The sequence below is a fragment of the Carassius auratus genome, chromosome 16 (assembly GCF_003368295.1).
Source record: "Carassius auratus strain Wakin chromosome 16, ASM336829v1, whole genome shotgun sequence".
NCBI classification, from domain to species: domain Eukaryota; kingdom Metazoa; phylum Chordata; class Actinopteri; order Cypriniformes; family Cyprinidae; genus Carassius; species Carassius auratus.
In genome coordinates, this window is record NC_039258.1 from 12,537,238 (window position 1) to 12,559,097 (window position 21,860).

At 35.5% G+C, this 21,860-nt stretch overlaps 1 protein-coding gene across 5 annotated transcripts in view; it reads left to right on the plus strand.

Annotated features, from left to right (window-relative positions):
* Positions 1–21,860, plus strand: part of cobl (cordon-bleu WH2 repeat protein) — a 99,228-nt gene that overhangs the window by 23,372 nt on the left and 53,996 nt on the right. For 4 of the 5 annotated variants that reach the window (XM_026284137.1, XM_026284135.1, XM_026284139.1 and 1 more), the window contains exon 3: positions 17,249–17,443. In XM_026284137.1, the coding sequence (XP_026139922.1) occupies positions 17,249–17,443 (195 nt within the window). Of the gene's footprint in view, positions 1–13,575; positions 13,695–17,248; positions 17,444–21,860 lie in introns of those variants that run through there. The other variant, XM_026284136.1, reaches the window with a different exon arrangement.

The following is a 21,860-nucleotide window of genomic DNA, read 5'->3' on the forward strand; positions in this document are numbered from 1 at the left end:
TCCTTCAGGTTGAATCCCACTGTTTGCTTTGGGCTAAAACAGAATAGCCCAAACAACAGAAGGATTAATTTGGACTAATAAAGGTGCTATTGTTTGCTGTACTGTTCAGTTCACTAGAGCATGAGCTCAGGTCAGATCTCATGTCCCACTTACACATACATCCACTTATTTAACACTCATTCATCCATCGAATATTTGTCAGATAATTTTTACTAAATCACTAATCTAATTCTTTAATATAATCTTATCGAACTTTCTTGTACTTTTTATTTTGTATTTATTTATTTTCTGATTATTTATTTATTTTAAAATCCAGAATAATACTGCTTTGTGGTGTATTTGTTTAGTGTTCAATGTAAAGATTAACACACAGGGAACTCTCATTTGAGGCAGAACGGCAGTTTTGTTTGCGTAAATGTTTAATTACATTTTCTAACAATTAAGCTTTTTTTTCCCCCCAGGAACATGGTTTTCATAGTTCACTCATTTTAAAGTTTTAGTGTGGTCTTGTTTAGGATATTGTTGTTATGACAATTCCGAAAAAAAAGCTGATGTTGAAAAATCTCATGCTCATTTAGAAAAACATCTTGTTTACCTATGTAACAGAGACGTTACGTCGGTGACTGACGAATTGGGATCTCGCTAAAGAACAAGCCAATGAATGTTGGCGTGCGAGATCTGCATCGCGCACTCATGTATGTAGTATCTTTTTTGGATAGTAATTCAAATGGTTTTCTCTGATTTAAAATAGAGCACAGACAGAGCTTTTTGTTAAAAGAGATTTCTTTTAGTTGTATAAGTTTTTATTTGATTAATCAATAATAAAAATGACATTTAATTAAGAAATAGTAAAAGGACACACATTTACTTACAATTTGTCTTCAATCTTATTTTGTAAAAAAAAATATATATATAAATAAATTGTAATGGTGTAATCTGTATTGTTAATTTTATTGCAACATAAGTTTATTGAATCGTTATGTTAAATAAACATATGCTACTAGTTTTTGCTGCTCATGCTGATTTGTCCACAGTAAAGTTCAACTGATGTCTTTTTTTTCTGGCTAATTAAATTCATTTCGGGCTTCCCAAACCTGAAGAATGCCTGCCCGAAAGGCTACCAGGGATTTTGAAATTTTGCGAGCCCTGTGTGTTTCCCAAAAGCATCCTTCTTAACGACATTGCTTGTAACCGTGGGAAATGAGCACTGTCAATTTTGACTCCATGATTATTTTGTGCCGATCGCTTCTCCATAAAGATGAGTATCATCACTTAAAGTTTGGTCCATTTATTAAATAAACAAATCTGCAGCAACTGCGTGATGCTATCATGTGGATCAACATTAAGGAATGTTTCCAACACCTTGTTGAATCTATGACATGAAGAATTAAGGCAGTTCTGAATGCAAAAGGGGGTCCAACCTGGTACTAGCAAGGTGTGTGTGTGTGTGTGTGTATATAAGTGTTGTCAAAAGACCCGGTACTTCGGTACCAAGTCGGTACAAAAAAAATCGAATATCCGGTCAACCCGGTTCTACAGTGGTATGATTTCCGTGAAGCTGAAAATGCGGACGGAATCAAAAAATTCATTCATGAAAACGAAACTTACATTTTAATATGGACAGTCAAGGAATTTGTCAAAGTTAGCATAAATTAATCAAATCAAATATCTGTATGGACCAGTATCTTAGAATGTATGTGATACTGCTACTACTGTTTAAAACATTTATACAACTTTATTTTTTTTAAAGAAATGAATCACACAATATTTCTTCCATCTTTACATTTTAATAGCAAATCCCATTTATTTATAAAAAAAAAGAAAAGAAAAAAGTTTAAGCTCTTAGCCAGCACCCCGATGCCCTCGTCCTGAAAGCCACTCAACTTGCACGTGTCAGTGTTTATGAATAGATTAAATGAAACGGGACAAATTCAATCTTGACAAACTATGTATCATTATAAAGATCTAAGCCTCAAGCATTGACAACAGATCGCTGTTTTTCAATGGAAAGCGTATAAAGACTGTATTTGCTACATTTGTGTAAGCAGTACACATAAAAACATGAACATTAGAAACGCTGTACATACCAGATCTGTCATAATAACGAGCTATAAACACATCCACAGCTGTAAATCCCGGTTTAGTTAGAAAGGTAAGGGTCCACTGAACGACATCTCATGAAGCACGTTTAGTCCAACGAAGCAATAACGTTGTAAAATGGATCATAATTCCTTTGTTTATGTTTCAGTTCTTCAGCGACAGGACTGTTTGCGTCCGTTATGGAATAACTCACGCTCAGAAACTGCATCTTGGTAGTAAAAAAACTGCATGGTTTTGCTGCGTACAGTGTCAAAAACAGAATGAGACGATCCACCGGAAAAAAATAATGAATGAAAGATTGGAAAAATATAGTATATTTGAATTTTGGCACTCCCTCGTGATGCGCTCTGACGCACATGTCAGCTGATGGAGGCGGAACTTATAGCGATCGCCTTTGTCTTTGTTTGTTTTATTTTATAGAATGTGTCTGCATGATTACTATCTGTTTGAGTGCAAATCAGCCCAAATCAGCTCGCTATTACTGTATGATCACAGCTATCAAAGTGAACGAGTCTATATGAATAGAGAGAGTGTATTATTTATTTTGTGTTATTGCCATCTGTATAGGTGGCCATCAGCACATCAGCACTTATTTGCATCGTAATTCATTGTAAATGCTGCATTTCTAGCAATCTCAGGATTTTCTGTAATTGGCAAAGTTAAATCTTTTTTCATTTTTCTTATTATTCTTATTTTTCTTATTTTTATAGTGCTCAAATAAATCATTTATATGATGTCTAAGTTTCTGTCTAGTCATTTATAATTGAAAAAAAAAAAATATGCAGTGGTATGTTTACTGACTAAATAGTTTGTAGAAGCCTTCAATACTATTGGGAAATATATTTTCTTATATTTGGGGGGTGGGGGGTCTAGACATAGTCTCAGAAAAATATGTGCAGGAGTCTCATTTTTAATGATATCTTATTCAGATTTAAAATAGAAACTCATGAGACATGTGGCTTTCAACCCTTTACTTTTCTAGATTGCTCCAGGACTCATTTCATGTATTTTTATATCAAATAAAAAAATATTTAAGTGTGGTAAAAAAAAAAAAAATCAAGGCACTTCAGTGTCTATAACTTTTTAATATTTTTGTGACTACTACTACAGAACTAACAATGTTTCCACTTTCTTGTCCACTGCTCGTTGAATTTACACACAATCACAGTAACAAAATGGTGTTGTTAACGCACTCTGAGCACCAGCGTGGGGAGTGGTCAGGACATAAACTTAATAATATGGGTTAATCTAACCTTGTTATTTTACATTAATCAAAACAAATGTCTAGCTCTTAATTAAAAAAATATTTATATTTATCAATATTTTGAGCAAAAAAATAAATAAAAAATAAATAAAAATAATGGTAAATTGAATTTAATTGAAAGACAAGTTTTTAATTGAATGACGTGAAAACCTCTCTCGTTTATCTGTCTTGTCACATTAATAAGTGCCATTCAACTTCCATTCTAAGCTGCAAGAGTGGAAATAAAGGCACATTGTTTTTTTGTACTGCCAAGTAATGAAAAAAGCAAGCTAATGTAAGCTAGAAAGCCAAAGAAATCTTAAGTGTCAGAAAGGATGTTAATGTCTTTTTGCGAAATACATGGCAATAAGCTTTTTTAGTCTACTGCACGTATAATGTAATAAAAAATGCCCCTTGACTGTCCACAAATGAACGTAAAAGACATTTAAAAAAACTTCTAAATAGCAAATACAAACATTTTAACACATTTAACACAAAATTACACCCTTCTTAAAATTGTCATAACAAAAAATCTGTTAAAAATGAACCCATCCTGTTCACACTAAACATTTCTGTGGGCAGTAATTACAACAATAACATGGTACTGTATTTTATCATTTGATGAGTGTTTCCTTTCTGGATTGGATCCATATGCAACGACCTGTGCTGAAACTCATTTAACCTTCAGCAGACTACAGTCTACTCAACATAATGCCCCCTACTATAGACAAAAACAGCCTTTGTTTTACCCATTTCACTTTTAGAGCTTCTAGAGATACTTAGGAAACCCAACAATATTATTTATACACTTCTGTTTTCATAAAATGTCAGCTCTGAGTGGACAGAAACAGCATCAGAACACTTCCTTCTTTCTTGTGTAACATTTGTTCCCTTTCAGTAGGTCACTCTTGACGTCAAGTCGGTGATGACTGACGAAGTGGGATCTCACCAGAGAGACCAATCCACTTCAAGTGTGAACTAAATGAGCCAGTGCACCTTAGCAAGTGAATATAGCATCCTATTATATACTATTGGGAGTATAAGAGGCAGCAGGTGCACCGCATTCATTCATCATTTTGTTGAGGAGTCGAAACAGTAGTGCATCACTACTGCTCTCTACTGCAGTGTTGCAAAGCAAAGAGCCAGCGAGTGCAGGTGTTACGGCATGGCAAGAACACAATCATCTTCGTGCAGACAGCCACACCAGGAGTGTGTGGTGGCCAGCTCACCTGCATGCTTCAGCACAAAAAAGCATTTCTCTAAAAGAGCAACAAGGGGGATCTTTTTAAAGATGTCTTATCACCTGTGTGTTTCTGGGTGCAGTCATTACCTGATGCCTCAGGATGGGCACAATCACTGTCTCACATTTCTAGGCCTTAAGCACACTAAGGAACTTTTTGTGGATGGTCCATGTTCTTCTTGTGGAGACATGACCATCTTGTAGTTGCATAAAAGACTCCGCTATGTCAAACTTGGCAGAGTCCCTCGGCCTGTGTCGCGTTCCACTGGGGCTGCACTGCATCCGGTGCTGGGTGCTTTTAGTATCATGATGAGGGCTTCCCCAAAGGGAGTTCACCACCCCTCAAGCACTCCACAGCCATGCTGGCCCCTCTACAATGTGGAGGGAGCTGGCCTTTTCCATCAGTTTGCCCCCTCGAGAACAGATGTCAATCGCTGCATAAGAGTGTGAGTTCACTCTCTCCGGGGATGACGACCCAGCTGCATTGTTCCAGCCAGACCCAGAGATGATGGCTATGCTTTCTTGGGCTGTCAAGAATGTCAGGTTCGTATGGAATCTTCCTCTGCCTCCATTCCACTGCAGCACTGAGCCCCCGGTCCTGCTACCTGCCCAAGATTCCTAGAACTCCCTTCAGGGACCAGGCGGTGAACCTGGAAGCACTGCCACTGGAGGAGGCAGACCCAGCCCTTGTTTTGCTCAGTGCTGTATGCACACAGAGACAGTGTGTGACTAGAACTCAGAGCTTTAGGAACTCAAAACAGCTCTTTGCCTGTTACGGTGGACAGCAGAAGGGGAAAGTTGTCTCCAAGCAGAGGGTGGCCCACTTGATAGTTGATGCCATCACCTTAGCCTACAAAGCACAAGGTGTGCCCTGCCTGCTCAGACTGCATGCTCACTGTTGCATCATCCTGAGCATTGGCTTGTGTTACCTCGCTAGCAGAAATTTGTAGGGTTGTGGGTTGCGAGCTGATTTCACGTGTTTTTATATTAAATAAATATGGTACAATTTTGTTTTCAATGCAATTCAGTCTCTATAACTTTTTATCATTTTGAGCATTATCAACTCTGGATGATGGACAGTAAAGCCCAAAAGGTCTTCTTTTCAAAGACACCGAAATTGTGTGTGTAGCACACTGAAGTCAGGAACTGTTGCAATTTTAAGTTAGGTAGGTCATTTTCAGCTGTGAGTCCCAAAATGGGGTTAACAGGTTAAAGGATTTGAATATTAGTCATGAATTCGTGTTTTATGTGTAAGCCAGGTTAAAGAGATGGGTCTTTATTCTAGATTTAAACTGACAGAGTGTGTCTGCCTCCTGAACAATGTTAAGTAGGTTATTCCAGAGTTTGGGAACTAAATAGGAAAGGGATCTGTTGCCCACAGTTGATTTTGTTATTCTAGGTATTATCAAATTATGGACTAGTGCTGATATAAGTAACTCGGTTGGGTTACTTATATTGGTTGTCCCACGTCCTGTCACCACAGTTGCTGTACCACCACTGAGCTGCCGGGTCACTGACTCGGCTCCTCAGGGAAAGCTTGAATGAATGCTGTGCACCTGCTCCCTTTTACACTCACACTGTGATTAGCGGCAGGTGGATCCAATAATGGCATGCCAATATGCATGGGCTCATTTAGTTTACACTCAAAGTAGATTGGTATGTCTGGCGATATCCCAATTCGTCGGCCATCAACAACATGACTTCTCTGTTCCCTCCTTCAAGAAACAAGGGTTACATATGCCACGTTTCCACCGAAATTACCCGGAACATTTGTACCAGAAACTTTTTTTCCCAGGAACCTTTTTCCCCCCAGACCTGTTGCTTTCTGTGTTTCCACCGCAGTCTAAAGTACCAGGAAGATTAGGCAAATAGACTGGTGACGTAAGTCTACGTGCGTTTCTCAACAAAAAAAAGTATGCTGATTTTGGACTTGCATCTCGGGAGTTCGGACTTTGCGCATTCGACTCGTGAGTGTGATGTCTGCGACGACGCAAACCCCCAGACCGGTAAATCTGTAAACAGCAGCGTACTTGATAACATCAGTCAGCTTGTCTTGGCTACTGCAATTTTCCTCACTGTATATTTGCAATGAACCGAAATAGGATATCAGATACCACTGTCTCCTTTCCTTTTCATTTGAACATAAATAACAGCTGCAGAAATGTACTTAGTTCAGTGAAATGCGTATATATACAGCCATTACAATGAAACAAGATATTATATCAATTGCCTTTTTTATTTTCATTTTAACATATAGATAAATTGAATACAGACCAAAGATTACCTGTTAGATTTACCCAAAATGAATGACATTTTATGTTTAACCACTAAAGAGACATCAGAACCAGCGGCACACATCAGAAGGTCTAGCGGGGTGAGGCTGCTCTTGGTGGATACATGAGCTCTGAGCTCCAGCTGATCGCGTGGAGCTCACGTCTCCGAAATCGGCGAAACACATTTTTAATTAGGCACGCACTGTCTTTATAAATAAACCACAGATTTGAGTTTTAATCAACTACTTTCTCGCCTGAAATACTTGTAAAATTGCATTTCATGACACAATAACAGTAATATTTTGAAAATGATCCGACTAAATGGTGGCTGAAATCACAATGCTGTGTGAACTCAACCAATCAGCATGTTTAGCGCTCAAGTCCCGCCCCCGAAAGTTCTTGAACTTTGAAAAAGTACTACTTTAGCAGCAAGAACTTTCTGAGGGACATTTCTTTACCCAGAACTTTATTTAGTTCCTGGTTTTGCGGTGGAAACACACTGAGTACCAGCCCAAAGTCCCTAGTTCCTGGGTAAAGTTCCTGCGATGGAAACGCGGCTATACTGAGACGATATGTTGAATTATTTATTTAGCCAACCATATTGTTTGAGACCCCTGAAAGCACTATTATGTTTTAGTTAAGACTGCATTGACTGAACAATGAAATCTTTGGGGAAGAAAAAAAAAAACAGATTTGGAAAAAAGGGATGTTACAGAATGAACCACAGTGAAAAAAAAAATGCACAAAGCAAGTTGTGCAATACATTGGTGTAGAAATTAAATACATATAATTCTTTACATTTGTTTATAATTTAACATATTGGAATTTTATATATATATATATATATATATATATATATATATATATATATATATATATATATATATATATATATATATAGATAGATAGATAAATAATAAAAAAAGAATCCAAGTTTAATCGATAAACAAGAGAATTAGTTGCAACCTTATTCATTCATTTATTCATTCATTTACTTTTTTTTTTATTTTTTTTATTTTTTTTTTGCAAAGTTTCATTAGATTAAATTGCTAGTGAAAGCTGTATGTTGTTTTTCCTGCAGATGAGTATGTTACCTGGAGCAGAGAGTGAAGTGTACAGGGAGGGCGGTGAGGTGGGACTCATGTAGACGCTCACTATAACTATTCTGGTAATCAGGCTGGTGCTCCAATATTGTGTTGAAAAAGGATAAGTAAAGACAAAGAAACATGCCCGCAAAACTAATTAAGCATGATCTTAACTGCAGCAATTTGTCTGTAATTTCTAAATGTGTTATAAACTTCATTGTGTAATCTCAGTATATAACTAAAGTTAATTTTAGTCTGTGCTCTCTGACTATTGTTTGCATTCTGCTGCAAGTGGAAAGTGTAAAGTTCTTTAATTTAAAGTTGGTTTATAAACAGGGTTGCCGCGGGTCATTCAAAAGTTTAAATAAAGTTTTACTATATTGAAAAAAATAAATAAATCATTCATCCAATTAAAAATAAATACAAATAAAATAGGGTCATGATTTACATCTATATTTTTTTTTAATTTGAGCCAATGAAAAATAAAAAACTTGCCCTAGCTCAAGCTGTAGATGTGAATCATTACTCTATTTTTTTTTTCAATTGGATGAATTAAACCATTTTAAACTTTTTTTCAGTGTAATAAAATCCCCTTTTAAAGTCTTAAAATGTCTTAAATTCAGACTTGATGGGTCTTAAATATTTTCGGTCCCATTACTGCAAAAGATTTCTCATGTCTGACAGACCCAGTGACTGTTTACAATAGGGCTGATACGATTCTGCAAATAATTTGAGTAACTCGGTTAAATTTATTTAAGCCTCTTTTAATTTATTTTAAATCTCACGCCAGGTTCTTTCGTAATGAAAGTTGACACGTTTGCGTCACCCACAAAGCGGAAGGAGACACAAGCGCCGAGTCTGAAATCGCATTATGCAAGGAGTCAGCAGTGTTTTGATTTGAGAGCGCGGGCAAAAGTAAAGAGAACGTCGTGGCGTTTGTCCATAGAGCACCACAGTCCCGCCCACATCCGGTGCCTGAAGTAAAAATTCAATACAATTTCTGCATTGACAGTTGGGGTATAAGCCATAAATACTTAACCATACATGGTAGACTTAAAACCAGCGACGGCTGTACTAAACGATAGTATATGCTCATTTAAACGCCAAAGGTTCAAGGGGCACTAACCTTGTTTTGAGATAAATGCCTTTTATTCGCGATGTCTTGGCTAAGTACTTCATTACCCTCAATCCTGAACAATCCCACAATCCCACAGTGATGCATCTGATTGGTGGAGCTCGTGTAACCATCTGGTTAAACCCCACGAAGGTCCGTGAAGACTGAAGATCATTAATAAAAAAATAAATTAAAAAAAACCTGTGTTGCGTTGCGTTCATGACATGCTTATGAGTTCAGCTGTAGCTGGTTATCCTCACACATGCTCTAAAACTCTTTAGATACGGATTTTTCCGAAAGTTAATGGGAGAAATAAATGGGAAATTTACTTCCGGCACCAAAGCTCTCTCGGCTGTGGGCGGGACTGTGATGCTCTATTGCAAGATAGAGCTGCCATACCACAACTAGGGCCCTATGATTTCCGCGATGCAGAAAACGTGGAGGGAATCGCAGAATCCAGTCATAAAAACGGGATTTACAGTTTAACGCGGAATGGCATGGAATTTGCCAATTTTTGAATGAATTTATCCAAAATAGGTCATTGCACTTACATCAAATCGCGATATGGACTAATATCTGTAAATATTAAGCCGGAACAGTCTATTTAAATATGAATCCTGCATGTTCTGTGTGTCTGTGTTAATGAATGGGGCAGAAGCACGTCTTCCTTTACTACAGACACTGAAGCACGCGTGATGCTCCCGGTGATTTCAGCATATGTCGTCTCTCTAAATAAGACGTTAACACATGAACAACATCTCCAGAGCTGCTCTGACAATCACTTCATGAGCATTTGACCGTTTGATTTGAGTAAAACTAGCGTCATATCACATACACAGACCTGTAAAGGTACGTCAACTCATCAAAATAAAAGTCCGGTTAAAGACTATTGTATCAGTGTTTTGTTGGTATGATTATTATTTGAGAAATACTTACGATTTTACGATTATGAAGATTATTATGCTTTTATTAATTTCACAAAATTATTAATTTATAAAGTCACATGGAAACTCTTTAGATATTAACGTATTATTTATTGCTGCCTTTTGAAGCAGAAATAGCACAGTAACCAATAATACAGCACAAAATAATTATAATAAAGTCAAACAAAAACATCCATGTCAGTATTTCCCTTTTGGAAATAACTAATGAAAAGAGATTACAAAAATATTTAGTGTTTTCAGTTTGTACATTCTTAACAATTCTTTTGGACCTGAGGCGGAGAACTGGAAACATGGTGAAAAAAAAAAATACAAATCTTGTTGATTTTTGACTAATGAATAATACTGTAAAAGGGATAATTAATGACAATGTTAATTAAGTATTTCTTAATATAAGACTATTACCTTTATTTATACCACAGGTGAAGCTATTAATAATGAGGGGAATAAGCTGAACTGTTTGTTATTGTAATCAACTATCAACCATTCATATTAATTTTAATAATTGTAATAATAATTAATATTATTTTACATGTGGCCTGAGAAAATAATGTCTATTATTTTGGTTTGTGACATCAGAGATCGCACTGTTCACACATATAAACGTTCAGGAGGACATAAACTGGTCATGAACCCTGCTCCATGACTTTTATTAATAAAATTAAATTTGACCGTAGTGTGTGTAGCAGCCTCCTGTGTCTCTGATAAGCACAGGATTTTAAGTTTTGCATTTTTGTTTTGTGCAAGTTGCAACTTTTTCGTTCCATGCAACTAAGGATATGCTGGTATCCAATTTTCATGTTGCGTTAATTGCTGATGCTTTTATCATGCTATATGGTATTATCACTGTATTTACATTTACTTTCAAAACATTGGTCATAAAACAATATAACAGGTTTAACAACCTTAATAACAAAAATAACTAAACATTTAAATACAATAAAGCAATACAGAAAAATACATAAAAAAACGTTTTACACAGATTAAAGTGCAAAAGAACTATAAAGACCAATAGGTATAACTTTACAATAAGACCTCATTATTTAACCTTAATTAATGCATTAACATTCACAATAGCTACATTTGCTACAGAAGTTATTAATCTTTGTTAAAAAATACAACTGAAACAAGTATTTTCACAAGGTTCATCTCTGAGGTGTACTGTGATTGGCCAGCTATCCAGCGTGTTGTGATTGGCCGAATGCCTCAAGCTTGGAATGGAAATGTTACACCTCTTAACATATTGTGAAGCCTTGTCCGGCCCGAACGACGAGACAAAAACATCAAACCCCTTATATAAACGTGTTTTCTAAGTAGTTTGCTTTCTCAGCTAAACAGCGTCACACACTGTGACCTTGAGTGAGCAGATGCCGGAGGCCTAGAGTGAGCCGCGGCCGGCTTGAGTGAGCAGAGCCCAGAGGCCTAGAGTGAACCACAGCAAGCTTGAGTGAGCAGAGGCAGGAGGCTTGAGAACAGTTGGGTAGGCAGATTCTACGAAGGAGCATATCCTTGGTCTTGCAGCAACAACATGTGATGACCCTGGGCTGGACGCTGCTTTTGTCCTTGGTGAAAGCTGATCTGGTGATCCACAGTGCAAAGCTGATATATTTCCTCAGTGACCAGCACAGATCAGCTCCAGGAATGACGAAGCGGATATCATATCAAGGCCAAACAAAGTAGTTACGCTATCACAGTGTAACATACAGCATCTATACAACAATACTACATATTAGAGCAAATTCAGAATAATACATCTACAGCAGCAACAAGTTTGTGTTGGCTGAATACGGGTGTAATCAAAAGTTTACATATACCTTGCAGAATATCTTATTTAGGTCAGTGCTAAAAATAAACAATAACATGCAGTTTATATGGTCCCTTTTATTTTGGTAAAATAATTAAAACATTTGCAGATTCTGCAAGGTGTATGTAAACTTTTGCCTTCAGCTATATATTTAGCTGCTTCTAGAGTTAACAATAAAACTTAAAGCACTATTTATGACATGTCCTTTTCAAGGAAATGTTTAAAAAAAATAGATTTTAAATTAAATCTAAAAATATGTTGACACCTTATTCACCTATGATGTGTTTGATTCCTGTTCTTTTCACACACACACAAAAAAAAAAAATTAGACATAGAATGCTATCTTATTTTATAAATTTCTTATTTCTGAGCATATTTGGTTTATTGTGTTCACTGTTTGTGGCAAATGTCATCTGAATACCCCATATATACAGAATATTTGCATACTGTGCACACATGAATATACTGTAAAAATAGTTGGAGGAGCAAATTACAGAGTGAAAACCTATCAATGCAGTGAAAGCTAAGTCATCTCAAAAGGAGGACAAAGTCGATCCATTAGTAACCCAGTCGCAATGAAGGCTGTGTTTGGAGCTGCCAGCTGAGAAGCTGAGAGTTTCCTGCTCTCCCAGGGAAGCTGGCTCATGCCTAAAGGGCTCTTTGTTGGACAAGGTGTGCGATCTGAGCAGCCACTGAGCTCGGTACAAAACCACACTTTCAAAATGTCCTGTTCCTGTCAGCACCGGAGGTGTGTTCTTCCACACTTAGTACAACACATAAGAGCACTATCACAGCAGGTGCCAGAGTTTTCCTACAAACATGCCTTTCTTGGGCATAACTACTAAAAATGACTTATATTTCGATGAACTGTTGGTAAATCTTGATAAATCTTTAACCTGAATATTACATTTTCATAAATAATCAAGTATTTGTAAATGTTATTAATTCATATTATGAATTAATTCATCTTATGGTGTATCATAGATATTTAATAAATCATGGAATATATTTAAAAGAATAGGCGTGTTTCATGGTACAGTATAAAACATTATCAATGTATTATAATGCCTTAAAGGTACAGTTCACCCAAATATTAAAATTTTATAATCATTTACTCTCCCTCATGTTGTTAAAACAATGTTGTTGTAACAAATGACAAACATTCTCTCATAATTCTTGTCCATACATTGAATGTTGACTCAACCCAAAATTTCAAGTGGCAATAAATTCATAGACATTATAAAAATAATCCAATGGTTTTGTCCAACTGTAAAGAGACATGAATGTTGTATGTAATGAACAGATTTATTTTGGACTTATATTCAACTGTGCATGGTTGACACACAAGAACAAACCTGATTGGTTCTTGTGAGTGAAGATAGCATATATTAATAATACTGTTACTCATTTTGATATTTGATGTGAGTGGAATGACTTGGATTGGCATAAGGGTGGGCAAAAGATGATGATTTATTTACTTGTTAAAGAAAACTTTTTTAATTTGCTTTTTTAACCTTGAAGCAAAGACATCCAATCTTTTGCCATTTCAGCCACTTCATTTTATTCTGTCTCATTGAAATCATTGTGTTTTAAAATTAATTAATTCTGTTTTGGAGTAGCTGGTCATTCCATTGACAGTCCCGGGGCAGAGGGCAGTCTTGGTTGCATAATCAGTAGAATGACACAACACTGTGTTGATAAAAGGCATTTTGGCACAAGTCTTTATTAATCATTAACTGGGTATGCTCGAGGTCCAAGCATTTTGGCATTCTCACAGGCTCTACACCTCTCAGTGTCTTCGAGGATCATAGTCGCTCCATGTTCCAGTAGTTCGTCTTCTGCGTGGTTCCTGGACATTGATTACAGACAGACTCTCACGGCTGCTTTGACAGTAGTAGGATGGTTTTATCTACTGCTAATATTTGCACTGCTGAAGGAGAATTTGCTTAACTGGTCTTTTGAAATGAAAAGAGCGCTTATCAGTTCTCATTATATATGGTTTTTGGTGTGGCATTGAAAGTAAAAGAGGCTTTGTGTGGTATGATGTTTGGGGCCTAGTTTATGAAATACGGTTGAAATATGAAATGTTTTAACTTTAAAGGAGGTAAATGGTTTACCAGTCTCCCCCTTCAATGTCATGACAGAGATTGTTGTAAAACAAGATATATAGTTATATGTTACTGTCTGTGCTTACATTATGGTTCATAACAACTTGGAGAAAACAACTTAGTTGCTTAGCAATGTCATAGCACAAATAATTGTTGGTTAGTTTGCTTCAATACATTACATTTCTCATATTTCAACAAGTTTATACAGTACGGAGAATGCTGTTGACCTGTTTATACAGGAAGTAAAAATAAAAATGCTTCACTTCACCCACCACCCAAAAAGTCTTGAAAGCTTTTAGTTAGTCAAAACAGAGTTACCTACACAGCTTGGAAAAGTATGGAATTTGATTGAAATAATTTCCAGGTGTGGACAAGTATGGAAAAAAGATAACAGAGTATAGAAAAATATTAGAATTTGCCCCATTTAGTTTCTTGATAATAGAAAATCTACTAAGAGATTAGAAAATTTTAGTCTGGAAAAAGTATAGAATTTTGAAATAGAAAATGTGTAGGAACCCTGTCTAAAAGTGTGATAATTTGAATAAAAACTTGCAAGATTTCTTTATAGAGTAGTATTTTTAAGGTTTATGATTTGAAAGATTTTCTGTTCAGTTTACACTTTTTTTTTCTCTCCAAATGTATTGATTAATGAATTAATATCGGTTATTTTTTGACTGGCTATGGAATGTAATTTGGAAATGTGGACATGCAGACATTGCTAGATTTCTGTGTACGTGGTTGTTGATTATCTGAAGGTATTCTAGTATTGTTTTTTAGATTGCTTGTCCCCTCTTCTACTTTATTATGTAATGTCAGCTGATAGAGTTATGTTGTGTTTTTATGGTCCGAAAGGAGGAGTTCAGTCTAATCTACCAGTGCTATCTTGACTCAGGCTTGAAAAAGATATGCCTTTGTTTTATTACTGCAGTGTGACATAACATATTATCAGATTGACCATTGCAGCTTTAATGAAAACACTGATTATAGTTCCTTAAATGTACATTTGCTTGTTTATGACATCATGATGAGCTTAGAGTAGATTGTCATCTTAAAGGTTCTGTAGTCTTGTTTTTATGGCCCAACCATTTGAAACATTGAACAAGTGCAATATAGTTATGCTACTGTAGTTGTCAACCATTTATATGGTTATATTAAGTCAACAATGCAAACTCAGTTTCTGAGATAATATGGTTTCTTAGCTTTTTCAATACATTCTGCACCATTTTTACAGTTTATTTACTACTTGTCCTGTCTGCCATAGGATTGTTTTGGCTATTGATTGATTCTTTTATGTTTTGGTAATTGATATGCTGCTTAACCAAAAATGCAGTCATATTAATGCCAGAACTAGTATTGTGATACAACACATTCTCACTTCTAAGGCGTCAAATATTGCGGCTATGGAGGAGTCCTGCACACCACCCTGTTGATGCCAAAGCAACCCACTAGTGTTGTTGTACTGACACACAGCAGGGCTTATTCCATCACTATACCAATTGCTCATATTGACTATTATATAATTACATTGGAAAACATTCTCCTGCTTATATGTTTTTATATGTATTTTTCATAAAACCGCATACAGTTTCCATTGACATTATTTTCTTTTAGGTGGGGTTAATTTGTTAAGTTGCAGCCAAGGTTTTCAAAATACAATACACAATACTCAAATTTGTTCTAAGTCTGATTGAATAATATAAACAACTGTTTTGTGATGGTTTCATCTCTTTTCAGTTCAATTTGGCATTAGCTTGAGGCAAAGGAATAACATCATCACATTCTCTCAGTGGGTTTTAGATTAGACAACATACAGTAATGGCTCCTTTGTGTGACATGCACCAGCACTTGACGCTTTAAGAATGAGAAAATGCTCTTTGATAAGCATAAATTTGTTTATGGTCAGTAAACAATAGAGTATTATATCATTGGAAGAATTTCAGGGCATCACATTATTCTGTTCATCAGGTACTATTGCTGTGTTTGTTTTGCTACGATTATTATTAATCCAGGAATCATGATTTTTTAATAGCATTATTACCAAATGTTAAAATTAGACACTTTGATAATATGCCAGTGATAATAGTAAGGAGAAATGAATGATCTAACACATGTTGGCGCACGTGATTAACCGCTCGTGTGTGACACTATGTGAAAGATCATATAGTGCTAAGCGCCAGTCACACAGAATTCAGACAGTTGGTTTCAAATTTTCATGTTGCGATTAATTGCACATGCTTTTATCATGGTATTATCCCTATATTGATACTCATAATACAGGTTTAATAACTTTTTTCTTAAAACAAAAATAACTATGCTATAAAGCAATATAGAAAAATATATAAATTGAAAAGTCTTACACAAATTAAAGTGCAAAACAACTATAAAGACCAATAAGTATCTCTTTACAATAAGATCTCCTTAGTTAACCTTAGTTAATGTATTAAAATTCACAATGAGATATAGTTACATTTGCCTACAGAAAAAAAAATACTCTTGGTTCATGTTAACTCATTAAATGACACAGTTACAACTTTCAATTTTAACGTATTATATATTGAACGAATAGTTACTCGCAATGTAGAGGGTTGCTAATGTGCAATACAGAAATATCTGCTAAGTGTTACTTATCTTTGTCAACCTGGCAACCATGTGCACATGCTGTCTCTACATTGTGGATAAACAAGCTTGCTTTCTGAAAACACCATCTAGCTTGCAGTTTAGCGATCTCCACTTCAATATTCTATTCTCAGAAAGGTGTATTTCATCAAGTGTTCATTTATGAGAGATACAGTGAAGACAGCACATAAGTTTCGAACTCTATATAATATAAAACCTGGTGGGGAGTGTAAGAATGATGTAAACATGCAACATATGCATATCTATGTTGTACTAACTGTGGTACAGTTATAGAGCAGTCAATTGCCTGCTCTGCCAATAGTTCGAAATGGAACTATAGTATTCAGTGTTTCATAAAAAGCTGTTTTACTAAATACTTCTGAGGTGAAATTCAGTGCAGTCCTGTGTCGTAATACTTATCTTGACTTTGCTGGTGATACGCAGCCCTATCAGGTACTATAACAATGTATGATAGTGCCTGAAGGGTGACCATGAATTTATAAGCAATCGGTCTTTCAGTTATGATATTAGGTTTGTTCTAGTATCAGCATGAAACAGCATGCCCACAGGCCAAGTATGGACTTTCTCATACATACATACTGTGTAATCATTGGCACAGATTGTCTGACAACCCTTTTATGTATAACTTCATTGCCATATTTTATACACCACATAAACATTGAACCTAATCCTTCCTTATTGCTCGTCTGATTTTATTCGACAGGAGGAGAATGAAGGCCAAGGCCCCCCCTCCACCTCAACCCCCTCAGCCTGCCCCCCGCAGGATCTTCCGTAATGCTGTTCCTGATGGTGGAGGATCTTCAGGGGGAGACAGCAAGGAAAACATGCTTCGACCCTCTGTGGATCTCCATATCAGTCTGCCTTCAGGGTACCAGACCACCATCAATGTGGATGGCAGGTGAACATGCTCATTGCACTGACATTAACTTAAAGCTACAGTCTGTAATTATTATTTTCTTTTGTAAAAAAATACATGAAATCAATATTTGAGCAAGTACATAATCAGCCGGTGTTCATAAACATCTCCTTACATTTGGCTGATTCACAACGGTTAGCTTATAATAATGTTTTCTAATTTGAGTGGTATGGGTTTTCACTGGAAATTTGAGCATGACGCCTCATCATTACATCATGTCTGTAAACATAAGCAAGTTTTTCCTGCTTATAGGCGATTGCCTGTGAGTATCCTGCAGGTGGCAGATCGTTTATAGCCTTCTATGTTTAAGATTCTGTCTATTGTTTTATAATTTAAAAACTATGAATTGGTATATTTAATGACTAAAATAGTTTATAGAACCCTTCAATACAGTTGGTAAATTATTTGGGTGGGTGGGGACTAGACATAGTATCAGAAAAAGTTGCAGGAAGCTCATTTGTTATGGTATCGTCTTCAGATTTGAAATAGAAACTCATGAGACATGACTTTCAACCCATTACTTTTCTAGATTGCTCAAGTACTGATTTAATGTATTTTTATATCAAATAAAAAAAAAAAACAGTGTGGTATATTTCTTTCAAGGCACTTCAGTGTCTATAACTTTTAATCTTTTTGAGCATTATCAACTCTGGAGTTAAGCCCAAAGGGTCTTCTTTCCAAAGACACCAAAATTATGTTTGTAACACATTGAAGTAAGGAACTGTTACAATTTTAAGTTAGGTAGGGCACTTTCAGCTGTGATTCCCATAATGGGGGGTGTTGGCTAATAGGTTAAAGACAACCAGTTCAAAGGGAACATAATTTTCTTTTTGAGTTTAAAGAATTTCTTAATATGAAATTCGATTGGTATTACAATTATAGATTAGACTGTACAGAAATTGAAATCTTCTCGCTTATACACACTATATTTGCCTAGTCATGTAATGCTGACATTGTTAACATTAACAATTTGATTATAAAGTATAACAATAATAATAATTTAGTTTTTTGGTTTGATTGGATATGAGCTTATTTAGATTAAATCACCATTGGTATCACAAATTTATTGTATATAATAATTATAACTGCTTTTTTCCTCAGTTACAAGTTACTTCCTTGTTCAGATGACAATATACGGTGCAAATTCTTATTTTGGTCATATATTCCAAGATGTAATCTAGAATCTGTGATTCTGAAGTACAGTGAATGTCCATACTGGTGTGGTGACTGACTGACACTCATTCTCCTCAAAGCTAGGGATGAGTATCATTTGATCATTTTATCGATGCTATACTGCACTCTCAAGTTGTTTTAAACCTGAATGAGTTTCTTCTTCTGTTGAACATCTGTTGAAAGTCCCTACTATCAAAGTCATTGGGGACCAGCATCTGTTAGCTTACCCACATTCTTCAAAATATATTATTTTGTGTTCAGCACAAGAATAAATACAAATAGATACATGTTTGGTACAACATTACTGAATAGATAATGACAGAATTAAAATTTTTGGGTGAACTATCCCTTTAATGTCAAGCTGCAGTATGTTTAGTATTGTCCCTTTAAGAGATGCACGGACCCATTTCTCACTTTGTGCATAATTAACTGTGTTTATATGTAAACATTGTGTTTTTGACAGTTTTAGCATAATCAGATGATAACTAATATAACTAACCAATCAGGTGATGTCTGACCAGCATTTAAGTGTTTGGACACTTCAGTTGGACGTGCTCTGAATAAGCACATTTTAGAATAGCACGAGTAAAACGTTTCACTGGCAAGGCATTAAAGCACACGCAAATAATGTACTTTCGTACATTACATGAAACAAATACGTTCAGTGTCTTGGAAGTGTAGTTCTACCACTGAACTGACATTTGATGTGAATATGTCTCACGAGTTGCAGTTGGACTAAATAGATAGCTTAACTTTGACTAAATAGATCTGGGACAGGAAATGGTCACAGAAATTGTACACAGTGACCTTCAAAAATATCCAAACAGAGGGTCTATCTAAATGGTACAGGTCAACACTGAAAACGATGGTCGATTAAGCAACAGAAAAAATATAATTATCACTTAAATTACCATAATTTTATTTTACCATTAAATTAACATAATTACGTGTAAAACTATTTAAATAAGTTAAAATAAAATATGTGAAAAAAAAACATTATTTTTAAAAGTGTATCAGGGCATAAGCTAAATTTTAACCTCAGACCTTGCATGAGTTTTCTTCATGTCAGTTGTGGTGAGCTGAGTGAAATGTGACCACGCGAAAGATGAGCAAGTGTGGGATTATTTTAACCCTCTGAGGTCTAAGGGTATTTTTGGGCCCTGGAGAAGTTTTGTCATGCCCTAACATTCGTGCTTTTTTCAGTTGCTTATAAACATCTAAATGGCTAAAGTGTAATATCACTGTAATCAGCACAAACTGGGCTATAATATTATATGAGCAACATGTATGTACATGATTGTGTTTTTGAGAAAACAGTATTCATGCGTAGTAGTGAAAAACTAAAAATAGTAAATCACTTGAGTAAACAAGATGATTTTCATAATTCAGAAAGAAACATACTCACTCACAGAAAACAATATATTGATTTAAATTTTCTAAAACAATTTTTGTTTGTAAAAGTCATATGCGAACAGACATAAACTGTCATGAATATCATAGTGATTTACACCTGAGAAGACAAAGGCCCGCATAATGAGCCTTTCAGTCAGCTGTGTGACTGAGAGGGAAGAGTTACAAGAAAGTATGTGAGGACAAAATAAATGTATATATTTTTATGTTTGTAGTTCATTTAGAATATATTTAACTATCCCACAAAATAATGTAATATTTACCTTTGAGTGCAGTTAAACAGTTTATTAGGAACAATCAAAGCTGACTTTCAAAGCTGAATTTTTACAAAGTCCTTTTAGGCAAGTCGTGCCACTCGGCCACCATCTTGGCAACGCCTCCGGGCAGCATTTGAGACTAACAAGACCAGGCTCCTATCTAAATGAATGGGCACAGAGTCAGAACTGCACTTTCACTGGTCACCGGGCCATAAAAACTGCATGGAAAGTAACAGCAGTAAAAAAAATGTTAAAAATCGCGGAAAAATTTTGATGACTTTGCACCAAAATAAGGTTTAAAATGCCTTTTTTCCCAAAGGTTATACTTTTACTACGCATGCGCAAGGGTTCCTCAACTGTGGGCATATGTCAGTGGAACCAGATGATAGGCTTAAATGTTTCCCGGCTTGACTGTTAAAAGCAGATGATTGGCTTTCCAACGGGAGGGGCGGGACATGTGCATACAACCGCCACCTTTGCCATTACGGGTTTTCCTTATATAGTTGTATTGAGGATTGAGGAAGTGTCATGTCTCTTATAAATAGTCTCTGATATTTTGCATCATTGCTCCAGTCACAGTGTTTTTATACAAATATATATATATATATATATATATATATATATATATATATATATATATATATTATTATTATTATTATTATTAATGTGGAAAATATATATATATATTTTTATTTTATAAATTGAAACAGCAGATAACAGCTTTGTTTGTTACATTTGTTACATTTATATTATTTGCATCAAGGTTTTGAATTGTATAGTATATGTTGTTATTGAAACTTCATAATGTTTAACTTGATTATACATTTAGTCAGGAATTATAGTTTGGAAAAAATCTAACTACTTAAATGTTTACACATTATGTGAAACCGAATACAAGTATATAAATAAATAAAAAGATACTTACTCATGTTTTTGATCTCTGTTGGCTTAAGGTCTTCATTCTTTTTTTTTGAGGAAATCCAAGTCAAATCCTGATCTTCTTGGGGTGTATTATGTCTCATTCCTCTCGAAGCAAACAGTAAAATAAAAAATAAAACTTGAACAGTCTCTCTGCTTTGTTTTCTGTTTGGGCGTATTCAAGCCGTGCGCTTCAGTGAAACAATATAATCTCAATAGGGCGTTCAGCATGAGGTCATGTTCGCATTAGAGATAATGAAGAGAGACGTGAAAGACTGGACATGGATTTGTTTTCATATGGATTACTTTATCACAGAATATTTGTTTTCAGTAGCTTGTTTAGTTTAAAAGTAGGTTTTAAGGCGTCGGGCGAACACCAGGCAGATGTCTACTGTAGGGCCCAATGATTTCCGCGATGCAGAAAAAGCGGACAGAATCGCGGAATCCAGACATAAAAATGGAATTTACAGTTTTAATGCGGAATGTCACAGGATTTGTCAAATTTTGAATGAATTAATCAAAAGTAGGTCATTGCACTCACATCAAATCGTGATATGGACTAATATCTGTAAATATTAATCCGGAAAAGTCTATTTAAATATGAATCCTGCATGTTCTGTGTGTCTGTGTTAATGAATGGC